This window comes from Myxine glutinosa, unplaced genomic scaffold, assembly GCF_964187855.1.
Source record: "Myxine glutinosa unplaced genomic scaffold, kmMyxGlut1.1 SCAFFOLD_1819, whole genome shotgun sequence".
Taxonomy (NCBI): domain Eukaryota; kingdom Metazoa; phylum Chordata; class Myxini; order Myxiniformes; family Myxinidae; genus Myxine; species Myxine glutinosa.
Window position 1 is genome coordinate 30,956 of NW_027617914.1, and position 12,828 is coordinate 43,783.

Genomic DNA, 12,828 nt, shown 5'->3' on the forward strand with positions numbered 1-12,828 from the left:
TAGCTCAAAAGGTGCCTGAGATATTGTCCAGATGAGAAAGAAAATATATAAGTGATTAATAATGAAAATAATAACAGTAAAATAAATAAATAATAATAGTACTATAATTAAATCATTAATCAATTGGCTGATATAAAATCTAAACCACCACAGTTTCATCTGAATCTGTAACTTTTTGAAAATTAATGAAATCAATCGAACAATTAAATAATTAATTGATTAATAAATCAAAAATATTCTTTACAGCCAAATCACTTGGTCACCGTCATGCCCAAATATCAGCTTCCAAGCTCAAAAGGTGCCAGAGGATATTGCCCAGATGAGAAAGAAAATAAAAGAGTGATTAATAAATCGATAATAATGAAGTAATTAATCAATTCATTGATTAATCAAAAAACAAAAAATACTGCTTTTGCCAAAACACATGTGCAGCACCTGGAGATGGAATAGGAAAGGAGCGGTGTACAATATTCTGTTGTACAAAATTGTGGGGTGGTGTATTTACATAATGTCCTGTGGAGCATAAGGTAATAAAATGTCCTCATCTATCTATAATTCCATTAATCTCTGTGTGTATGTGTGTATGTGTGTTTGTATGTGTGTATGTGTGTATGTGTGTATGTTTGTCTGTGACCGCTGTTTCTCGACAACTACCGGTCCGATATACTTGAAACTTGCCAGGTATATTGCTGGAGACCCGAGGATGTGCCTTTTCAAGGTTTGAAATTAATCGGACAAGTAGTTACCGAGCTATGGCGATTTCTTTACCAAACACCGCAAGCCGTTCGCTTTGGACCAAACCATTTTATGTAAATAGAGGGGGGGGTTCTGTGGTCGTTGCGAATGGACCAAACCATTCATGTAAATAGAGGGGGGGGGTTCTGTGGTCGTTACTGCCACGTGGTTTCAAAGTTTTTTTTTGTTGTTGTTGTTTGCACGCATGTTTTTTTGCACCCACGTACGGGCACGCCCTAGGATGTTTACACACACACACCCCTACACAAATTTTTTTTTTTTTTTTTTTTTGGCAAGGAACGGGCACCCACGTACGGGCACGTCCTAGCTTATATATAGTACGGGCATGCCCTAGTCTATCTATAATTCCAGTAATCTCTGTGTGTCTGTGTGTGTGTCTGTGTGTTTGTCTGTGACCGCTGTTTCTCGACAACCACGGGTCCGATATACTTGAAACTTGCCAGGTATATTGCTGGGGACCCGAGGATGTGCCTTTTCAACGTTTCATATTAATCGGACAAGTAGTTACCGAGCTATGTCCAAAAAACGATTCAACCAATCAGAGAGCAGCGAGCTATCACGTGTGCCGAACGTGGCGAACAGACTCTGCCTCGGACGGCACATTTGAGAGCGTATTCATTTATTTCACGTTGGAAAACTATGTTGCCGTTAAACTATGTTTTAAAACTAATTAAAACTAATTTGCGATTCATCGTAACTGCGATTTGCGACCTTCCGGACAGTGAAGACTGCACTTCCGGCAGCCAATCACAGAACGCGTTATTGCGTAGGCGTGGCCGATGTGAGAGCGAGCCGAGCCGAGCGCGTGCGCCATTACGGTTCGTAATTCGATTTCTTCCGGAGAAAATAATAATTTCTCGATTTCTTATGCGCATTATTTCTCCCAATTCAGTCAGAGCGAAGGGCGGAAGCGAAGAGCGTTGTTTTTTTTGTTTACGGGCATACGGGCGTACGGGCGGGGTAGAGCGTATGGGTAGCGTTTTTTTTTTTTTTTGGCAAGGAACGGGCACCCACGTACGGGCATGCCCTAGTCTCCTCCAATGAGCAGAGAAACCACAATTAGTGAATGGTTTTCTGTGCCGTGGTTTCTTCCATGCTCCCAACACATTACATGTAGCTAAATCACACTGCATCTCCACAATGTCAAGCATACAACGCCCATAACATGGAACGTACGTTGATGTGAAAATACGACTTGCAAACATACGTGCACTCACATGCATATGCACCAAAATGAGAAGTATGACAAGTTCAGATCAATCAATCTCATTCGAGTTTACGCAATTCAAGTGCAGATCAATGTGAGTTGGGCCAGGCACTCAGGCCAGGCAGCTACTTCACAGATTGGCCTCACTCTTTGTGGTTAACAAGAAAGAAAAAAAATGGAGGATCAGATAAGGTGTGGAAACGGTGACAACAGGCTGATGTAACCTCCAAAGCCATTATAACTGGGCCCACCACAAGCAAGCCGAGAGCAGTCCGACCGTCAACCATAGCTCTGAGATTACAAAAACATCAACAAGCGCAACTGCTTTATCCATATCAGAATAAGTAGTTGCCCAACAACGTTCCCCTGTTCGGAAGTGACCTTGTTGGTGCAATGAAACGTAACATGAACCACCATGCTCCAGTGTGCACCAAAGCCATTACAAGCTGCTCAGTGTTCCCATGTTGTTGCAGCTGACTAAACCAGTCAAGTGCGACTGCTGGGCGATTCAATATACCGTATTCTGACGTGTGTCCGGAGAGGGAGCTCGAGTGATTGATATTTCAGCAGTGGTGGTGAGTAGCATGTCACATTCATGACCAGAGCAATACGTATTACCCTGTTAGTAAAATGGTGGTTGCAGTGATGTTTCACATTTAGAAAGTGGTGGCAAGTATTTTTTGAGGGCAAATGAGAGCATTTAGAAAGTTGGGCCAGGAATGCAGGAATTCCATCGAATCTCACTAGTAAATTAATTTCCTCTCATCAAAATTAATTTCAGTGTTTGCCTTAATGAGATCACACTGAAAAAATAGGTTTTTAGCAGAAAGACAAAAATAGGCACCAGAGGTGCAACCCCACTGTGGAATGGTAGTACAGACGAGTCAAGGCTCAAGCTTCGGTGCCGAGCGGCTCCATTTTGCATTAGTTAATTCGAAGAAATGGGGCAAACGGGTCGTGGGAGATGTTCCAATGCCCAATGGATGTAGATAAGCAAAGTTTACACGGAAGGTTTGAAAAGTGGCTGCAGGAGGGTGGCCCACTGAAGGCAAGGTGTTGTAAGGATGTGTTTTCTGGCATTCCTCCAATAAATGGAAAGGGAACAGCATTCATGGCCAGAGAAATACGTATTACCCACAATGCATTCCTTGAAAAGACATCTACATGAGACAGTATAGGATGAGTTTCATCAACCTGCCTCAACAACTTACCGAGGTATGGACCGGAAAGGAAAAACACAACGGAGGGACGACATTCGGGTGATAGACGGAGAGCCATGAGAATACACCAAAGTTAAAATCAGCTGAATAAAACTTCAAAACGACACAGACATCCTTCCTGGGTTGCAAGAAATGTGCATCTTGCATTTACAATTGAGGAAATGAACATAAAGCAAGCATTGCAAAGGAGCCTGAAAACTCACCATCCCATCAAATCCATTTCCTGGTCATTTTCTTCCAGAGCTTTTGTTCCTGGAAAATGAAGCATCAGAGCTTTCTGCAGCTCAAGCAAACTCTCAGAGAGTTGCATTAGTGTCTGATGGCCTAGGAAGGGTCGGGATGCAAAGGCGTAAATAAATTGAAAATTAAAATATATTTAACAGATCTCAGCAAAAGAACAATAATAACAAGAAAAAGAGCAATCAGAGATTGCAAACCCTCGCCAGGATGTACTTTCAGTGTTTTTTTAGGCTTTTGTGTTAAAACAAATATGGCGGGCGAACCACGTGACCGATGACGTCATAATTTTTTTTCCTCCACTAATTTATTCCTAGATTATGCTCAAGAAATTTTATCTTGATCGGATGAAGTTTTGTACTTGTCGAATTATGATGTCATAATGGAGGCACCTATGACATCATCATTAACATATTTTATTCCCCATGAAGAGTTCTTTACAATGAGCCATGTCTCAATTTTTTCTATCCAGCGCTTTCGGAGATATAGAGGTGCAACGTTTTTCGTTTTTTTCCCAAGATGGCAGCCGAACCACGTGACCGATGACGTCATAATTATCATTAAAAAATTCTGCAGGTGGAGTTGCACCTATGGTGAAAATTTCCTGTCAATCGGACCAACGGTTGCAGAGAAAATCATATTTATTCTGTGCGGACAAACAAACAAACAAACTGACTCAAATGCAATACTCTCTCCTCTGGCGAGGGTAACTAGAACAGCACTCGGTAACTAGAACGGCAAGCTCCTCTGCCAGACTGAACAGTTTGCGTTTTGTATCCACTGATGGGCCAGACCTGGATTCAGACCTGAACCAAAATCGAATCAGTTTGTTCTTGCCACCTAACCAACTCATCCATCTAGTTTTGTCATAACTCAACCACAACTTTTGAAATTTCATGCCATATATCGTTTTCAGTCCGATCACTCAATGGTGAAGAATCACTTAAAAATTAAATTATTCTCTTATCCAAATCCATATTCGGATATATCCGAAGTGTGGGGTTGTCTGGGATTGTCGAGGACACCCACATATACCTTTAAGACATTTGTTAATCTTTTAGAGTGAAGGAATGACAGAATTTAATTTACCCTGATTTGCAGCAGTTTGGATGTCTGCTGTCCCAAGAAACAAAGGATGTGTCGATGTGGCAGGGTGAGGCAGTTGATTGGCTGGTCCTAGCACCCGTTGCAATGCAATCCGGGCTTCGAGGAGATAATCCCACATCGCTGCAACAAGAAGTGATAAGGTCTTGATGAGGTAATGGGAATGATAAGGATAAGTGATAAGATAATGATAAGGTCCCACAACTGAAAAAAAACTTACACTTCAGGGGATTCCAACAAAAACACCACATCGTGGCACATACTGAAGCGGACATTGCTGTGACATCAAGTGGGACACGAAAGACATTGAGCATTGATAAACAAATATACTATATCATCATCGTCATTGTCATCGTCGTCGTTTTACAGCTGTTTCCATGCTTGCATGTGTAAGCCATTATACAACATGCATTTTAAGGCCATTTTCCCTGCTAGAGCGGGGGTTAGCCTTGCGGTCCCCATGACAATCTTCTCCATTTTGCCCTATTTTCTGCATCTCTCCTCGTTAACCCCCTTGCCCGCATTTCTTCTTCCACCATCTTTAGCCAAGTCTATCTCGGTCTTCCCCGTCCTCTACTTCCTTCTACATTCATTTCCATCACTCTTCTCACCCAGTCACTTTCATCCTTCCTCAACACATGACCAAACCATCTCAACCTGTTCCTCTTCACAGCATCCATCACAGGCTCTATTCCCACCATCTTTTGCAATTCATCATTTGTTTTCCACTCTCTCAATGATACTCCGCACATCCACCGAACCATTCGCATTTCCACCCTTTCCAGCCTTCGTTGCCATTATGCCAATGTGTAAGCCATTATATAAATAAATAAAACAAACGTACTATATTTAGAATCAATTAGTAATTTTCAACATCTCATTCAACAATTTTGGAAGGCCATACCTTACATGGCTGACAAATACACTTGTGAGCAGCATAATGGCAAGATGACTCAGTTGGGATATCACAGCTGAAAAATGAAAAAGGGATGGGTAGAGGATCTCTATTTTAAAGGCATAAAGCATGATTTTCTATTTTATTGTCCATCGATCCTTCCTTCCTGTCATGTGCAGCACATGGCTGCTTGGAACATCATTTTGTGAGGGTGTGGCTCTGCCACTGGTGCAGCACCCATCTCCCCCAACCGCACCCCTCTCCCTCCCTTCTGTATGTTAGATCAGGAATTTGGGATTTGTTCAGGGTGCCAGCGACAGCACGCCGACTCCTCGCAAAGGACACCGTGGGATCTTTAACGTCCACCAACTATTACTGGCAGACAGGACGCACAGTTTAATGTTCATCCATGGGACGGCACACACAGATGAATCACCCCGCCTGTGAAACACTGGGATGGTAGTTTATAACTGGGTCGGGATTCTAACCCAGGCTAGACATATCAGAGACGAGTGCACTTACCTCTAGGCTATCTGGTCAGCCCAATGGATGTAGATAAATTAATTGGTATCCTGGGTTCAAATATCATATCATTCATTATATATTTGTTGTCGATTCTCTTCGTCTTCCATGAGATTTCAATGCAATTTACACAATGAGCCCAAGATTAATAATGTATCTATGTTCTATCTACATCTTTCTCTATCTATCTATACAAATACAAGTTGCCTGATCGCATCTGATCGGGGTAAACGTTGTAAACACAGCACGTACAATGCTGAATGATACATAATTTAAGAGATCACGAATCCAGACAGAGCATGAGGAGGTTTTAAAATTGTTATTCATGAAATCTCGAATTATATTCATTTTTGGTGCGCATGTGGTGTATATGCTCAGAGTAGTTGGTTTGCACATATACTGTAGAGGGAGTAAAACCAAAAACAAAAAGTATTCAGACAATTCTTTCTATACATCAATATACATATAAAAATGAAAAACACGGTCAGTGAAGCCATCCGTCCACTTAGCCGTGTGACTATATGTCCATTAATTATTTACTGTTTGAATGTCGGTTGCATCCTGTCTATTGATTATGTAGTCTATTAATTACGTACTAATGGAATGTACCTTTCGACCCTTTAGACCAGCATTTCCCAACCTGGGGCAAATTTCCCCCTGGGGGAAAATTTTAGGATTCCAGGGGGGAAACACAATAATAAAATTTTATATACAATAAAATGTTTTTATAAAATTTATATGTGTAAGTGTGTTTGTGTCTCTGTGTGTGTGTAGGTTTGTATGTATGTGTAGGAGTGTATGTGTGTGTGTGTGTGTGTGTGTGTGTGTGTGTGTGTGTGTGTGTGTGTGTGCGGCTATATTTTTATGTTATTTATGTTATTAAGCGAATAAATTTTGTGTTTTGGCTACTTTTTTCCTTATTCATATACTAGCAAGGATACCCGTCTACGACGGGTGCAAATTGAAAGGATTCTTAAAATTCATCAATCAAAGGTGAACGCTTTGACTATATACGACAATGCCTAAGATTGGGGGTATTGATATCAGAAATTTTTCAGCCAAACAGACCTAAAACATTAAAAAAAACTTTTGTACATACATTTTGTATAAAATATATTCTATAATTTATATAAAATATAAACACTAAACAGCATTATTCTCTTTTGACTGGATGGGAAGATAGTCGGACTAGAAGCACCGATTCTGGAGATTCGCCTGTTTTGATTAAAAAGTTTTTCCAAAAGAACATTTTTTACAAACTATGAAAGAGCATCTAGTCCAATATGTGCCTTATACAAAAAATATAGTCACAACTTAAAGCGTTCGTCATATGTGCCCAAGAGTGCCTCGGGGTAAACCACATTGCGTGTCTGATTGTTGGGTGCCAGGATGGTGAGTTTTACTGCACTGCCGGTCCGAGAGGCAGCCACATACAGCTGACCGTGTGAGAAGTAGGGGACAGAGAGGTCGACCCCTATTGTCTTGTACGTCTGACCTTGAGCCTTGTTGATGGTCATCGCAAAGCATGGCTTGCAGGGAAACTGGAGTCTCCGAAACTGGAACGGCAGCTCAGAGTCTGGCGGAATGAGCGGGATCCTCGGCAGAAGGACAACTTCTCCTTTGTATGGTCCACAGGAGATGGTGGCCTCGATGACATTGGCATGTAGGCGAGTTACGATGCAGCGTGTACCATTGGTGGTCTTGGGTGGTTCCAAGTTTTGCAGGATCATGATGGGCACACCGAGTTTGAACTTGAGGAGGTGTGGTGGCATTCCTGACAGCTCGAGAGAAAGAGAAGCTCAACAGGGTAAGTGACTGCCTCCTCGTCACAGATGGCACTATCCACAGACTTGAAGATCCTCTCATCGCCGGGAAACTCTCCCATGAGCCAGTTGTTGAGCTGGTTAACATTGGTGTTCAGCGGAGAAAGAATTGCAAGCTCAGCCAGCCATTCGGACCGGACTCCATTTGTGGTCAAGCAAGGGTGGACTTCAGCCTTCAGCTCCTCCATTGTGGAGACGACCTTGCCTATTTCAGGAGGAATCTCGATCGTGTCTGGTTCGGCCGAAAATGGCATCAGTCCATTGCCAATTTCCAGGAGCAGCTTAGAAAAGTCAGTGGCCCCTTCATCGCCAGACAGGTGAGCTCGCATGTTGGTGGTCAGGTGCTTGACAGTCACATGGCGCCACAGGTGGGACGTCTTCAGGCTGGCGTTGACAATGTTGGATCTGGTACCACTTGACCACTGGGAGGATCTGTCGGAAGTCTCCGCAGAGCAGTGTGGGAATTCCTCCCATAGGTTTCTTTACTCCTGTGATGTCCTGTAGTGTGCGGTCTACAGCTTCATAGGCTGACTTGTGAGTCATCGGGGCCTCATCCACAATGATGACAGCAGCATCCTTAATGACCTTGGCCAATGCTGTTCCAGTGTTCCACGCTTGATGCTGCATGTTGGCTGCTCTTTGAAGTGTGTGTCGAGTGGGATCTTGAAGGTGCTGCATACTGTGCAGCGTTCGTCCTCCCTGGAGCAGTGTTGCGGCAATTCCACTGGACGCAGTAGCAAGAGCAATCTTGCCTCGTGACCGAATTTTCTTCAGAATCGTGTTGATGACGAAGCTCTTTTCTGTGCCTCCTGGTGCGTCTAGAAAGATGATGTTGCTGCTATTGTTGCCATTGTTGATGTTACCTTGCTGCACCAGTTCAAGGACTGCATTGTAGACCTGACGCTGGTCATCTGTCATTTGCTGTTGGAGATCATCAGCTTGGACAGCCAACTGCTCTTGGTTGTAGTCGACTTCCCTGAAGTATTCTCTCTCAAGCCTATATTCTGTGCCCCTCTCTGGGGTAGGTAGGTCATACGAACTGAGATGACGACCACCCATTATGATCACCTTGTCTTCGAGAGAGCAAAGCGCAAGGTTGTAAATGTGCTCGTTGTAGTCAGCAGCGGGATTGTCAACATTGCGACGGTGCTGAAATAGGTAGTCTTCAGAAAGGATTTCACGGAACTTATCCCATAGTGTGCGTGGATTGCTAGGAAAACATGCGGTAAGGATGACTGCCATGAGACTCCGGAGGTTTGGTGCAGACTGGCTGATGCTTGCCTCATCCATAGGAAGGTGGAGGTGCTGGTCGTTTTCCAGGCGTCCCAATGCGAGACAGGCTTCACGGAAGGACAACTCTTGACCATACACTGTCCTTAGAGCAGCGAAAGAGGATGGGCCACATACTTCAGTCAAAAGAAGTCGAACGTAGTAACGGTCTCCCTGTCTCGGACTGATGCTGTAGATGCGGCCAATTGCCTGAGTCTTCCGTATTGCATGTGGTCCTTCGACCACCACTTCTCCCCGCTTGCGGCGGGTCCACTTCTTGTGCGTCTTGTCCCACGTGTAGTACTCGGGCACCTCGTGGTATTTGAGTGTCTTGGCAAAATTGTCATGATTGCAGAGGTCGAAGAAGGCAGTCAGCGTAGTGGCTGGTAGTGGTCGCTCTGCCCTCTGTATGGCATTGTCCATATTGAAGTAGACTCGCTGGCCATTCTCGAGGTGGACAGCTAGGCCAATGACTGGAGCTCAGAAATTGGGTGCTCTAGGATCCTCCAGACTGCCTCGCTGCTCCCAACGTAACGTGCATTCTGGAACTTAGCTACTTCATCCACTTGACGATTTCCGGCCTCCTCATTGGCTCGCTGCATGCAGTTCAAACACTGCCTGATCGGTCCCCTTGGTGACATACTTTGTGATATACTTGATGCTCTTGATGCTGGAGCATATCTCAACGTTGATGTGGCAGTTGAATTGGCGGAGGAGGAACGGGTTGTAGGGTATCACTCACTGATTGGTGACTACCTGCACCACCCGTTTTCCCTGCTGGCGCATCTTGATCTCCCCAGTGTAACCACCATCTTCTGGCTTCAGACGTCGGTATTTGGGGTAGCTGTCATTTCCTTGCTCAGTGCTCTGGAGGAATGGCTTTGGGAAATCTTTTGAACACTTCCGGTCCTTCATGCAAGGGCTGTTCTGGTTGAGGTTTCCGCATGGACCATGGATCATATGTGCCATAACCATCATGTGCAGCTCAGGATCTTGTTCCTTGTCGGGGATCTCAGCACTGATGACCATATCAATTTTTTCGGGCTTGACTTTGTCCTCTGGGGCGACCCATATGAGGATGTGGGCATGAGGAAGGCCACGCTTCTGGTACTCAATGGTATACAGGAAGGCTCTCTTCGTCCCAAAAGCTCTCTTCTTTAGTAGCTCCATGAGCTTCTTGTGCTTTTGTCGAAAGACACGGGCAATGATGTCTGGCCGATCATGAGCTTCTTGTCCTGGCAAGAGGTTTGCTGGACCTCGACCCATTTGGGATTTGTTGTCATTGTTATAAAGAAGTCCGGCATCCCCATGCAACGCACATAGGCCATGGCATCACTCTGCCTCTCGTGCACCCACCTCGGCCCACCTGTGTACATCGCTGGAAGGACCACCCTTTGCACAACATTGCGAGGGTCACCATCGCTGGCCATGAGACTGTCACGGAGGTTGCCATAGTTATCAGCGAGTAAGGTCTTTTGCTCCCGGCGGATAAAGCCCAGTCGCTCTGCCTCGATTTTAGAATATACATCTACCAGAAACTGCTGAAAGAGTCGTCGCATCTGCAGTATGTGATTTCCCTCTCTCACCATGATGTGGTAGGTGTAGTACTGCAGCTGTGTGAGTTTTTGTCCATCCTTTCCAGTAGCAGTCCTAGCCACCAGGTGGATAGTGTAGCCATCCGTTCCATATGGGAACACTATGGGGTGCTATGGGGTGCATCATAAGATGCATGCAGCTCACTTATCCTTTTGAGTGCCCCATCGCAAAGTTTAAGGACAATATTTCTGGGTTCTGTTGGCTCATTGTCCATTAAGATGGCGACTTCTGGTGCAGACTGGGCATTGTAGCGGCGTGCATGCTCACCACGTGGTCGCTTGTTTTCGCGGATGATTATATCTGGCGCTCTTCCGAGTTATCTCCTTCTGCAAGCATATCTCTTGGTCTTCAGCTCACGGACCAGATGGTTATTCTCGTGGAACCACTTTGTGAGCATTTCAATGATGTGTGGTTTGAGGCCACTGTGGTTCCTGGCAGTCAGCTCTTTGGCATGCGAGTCGAGGAAGTAGACCTGTAAGAACTTTGGCTGACCTTCTTCAGGCGGGAGCAAGCTGCCAATGTGGTGGACCACTTGACCTTGGATACGGAAGCTCGGGTTCCAGCCCTGTACTTCAGCTTCCTTATGCCCGAAGCTCGTCATCACAAAACTGCCATTATAAGTTTGAATGTTGTCAAGGAAGTGCTTGCTGAGGAGACCTTCGCCAGAGAGAAGTTCCTTCAGGAAGGGAGGAAGGGCAGGGAAAGGCTCAAGGACGACTTTCCCATTGTTGCAGCACACACCTTTGGTCTCTCCTTCGAACTTGTAAGCAGAGCAGTGAGTGCAGACTTGGTCCATTCGGCCGATGTCTGCGTGAGTGGTTGGGTCAGCCAGGTCATACGTGAATGCCTCCCTTTTGTTCTTTGGTGTCCGGGTCCGAGCTCGTGCTTCTGCAGTGCGGTGCCGGTTTGCCTCGTGTCTTGCATCACACTCTTCCTCAGTCTCATTTACTCGCAGTTGTTGTTGCCGATGTGCCTGTTCATTAAGCCTGGTCGATCGCTCATATTGTGTCTCATTTACTCGCTGTTGTTGTTTCCGATGAGCCTGTTCATTAAGCCTGGTCGATCGCTCATATTGTGTCTCATTTACTCGCTGTTGTTGCCGATGAGCCTGTTCATTAAGCCTGGTTGATCGCTCATCTTGTGTCTCATTTACTCGCTGTTGTTGTTGCCGATGAGCCTGTTCATTGAGCCTGGTTGATTGCTCCTCTTCGATCTCCTGTTGTCTCTCAGTCTGTTTTCGCTTAGCTGAAGCTGTCTTCGGACCAATGCAGCTCTTCCTTTTTCGGGGCATTTCGGAGATTTTGATCAGAAACTGCGTGGAATTAGGCCTGGGTCATCGAAAAGCAGAAAATCGAAAATCCTCATGAAAAAGAAGAAAATAGAAAATCATGAAGTGAAATGTCATTGAGAAACTGCAGCATATAAAATCAGAGAATCAAGAATCAGAAAAATCGATCAGAAACTGCATGAAAGTCGGAAGTCATTGTCGTCAATTGAATGTAGCATTTATTTTTTATTCCCTGTCAAATGGCATTTAACATAACACCCTGGTGTTGGGCTAGCGGCTAGGGTGCCAGCTTTAGGATCCTAGGATCCTGGGTTTGAATCCCGGTCGATCGCTGAATTAACGCCAGGGGGGTTGACTCAGCCTGTCATCCTTCCGAGGTCGGCTAATTGAGTACCAGTTTACTGGTAATTCCCTGTTTGTCGTTAAAGGTGGCAAAAAGGGTTGGTGTCAGGAAGGGCATCCGGCCGTAAAACATTGCTTCAAAAAGGGGACCAAAAAACAACAACAACCACGGTTCCCGAAAAAGGCCAACCCCTGCTTTGCGGGGAAAAATGGCCTCTAAAGGTGGTTATTTATTTATTTTTTATTAAATGGCATTGGTCCCATGTCAATCGGATGAAGTTGAATAATTAACGTTACGCCTTTATGACGTCATAATTCCGAACCCAGAAGTCGGAAGACATTGTCGTCAAATAAATGTAGCATGTATTTTTCACTCTCTGTCACATGCCATTGATCCCATATCAATCGGAAGAAGTTGAAAAATTAACGTTACGAAATATGCTGATGACGTCATAATTTTAAAACCCGAAGTTTTTTTAAACATTTAAGGTGTGCTGTAGTTTCTCTGAGACGTACTGATTCCGAATATTCCTTTGGTTTTGCTCTGCGATGAGTAGTTCTCGAGTTAT

At 44.6% G+C, this 12,828-nt stretch overlaps 1 protein-coding gene across 3 annotated transcripts in view; it reads right to left on the reverse strand.

The window, feature by feature from the left end:
* Nucleotides 1–1,750: 1,750 nt before the first annotated feature.
* Nucleotides 1,751–12,828, reverse strand: part of LOC144889222 (protein AATF-like) — a 35,849-nt gene continuing 24,771 nt past the window's right edge. For 2 of the 3 annotated variants that reach the window (XM_078769257.1, XM_078769259.1), the window contains 2 exons: nucleotides 4,510–4,647; nucleotides 1,751–3,507 (listed from right to left, as the gene is read on the reverse strand). In XM_078769257.1, coding sequence (XP_078625383.1) covers nucleotides 3,383–3,507; nucleotides 4,510–4,647 — 263 coding nt within the window. In that variant the 3' untranslated portion in view covers nucleotides 1,751–3,382. Of the gene's footprint in view, nucleotides 3,508–4,509; nucleotides 4,648–5,428; nucleotides 5,496–12,828 lie in introns of all 3 variants that reach the window. The other variant, XM_078769258.1, reaches the window with a different exon arrangement.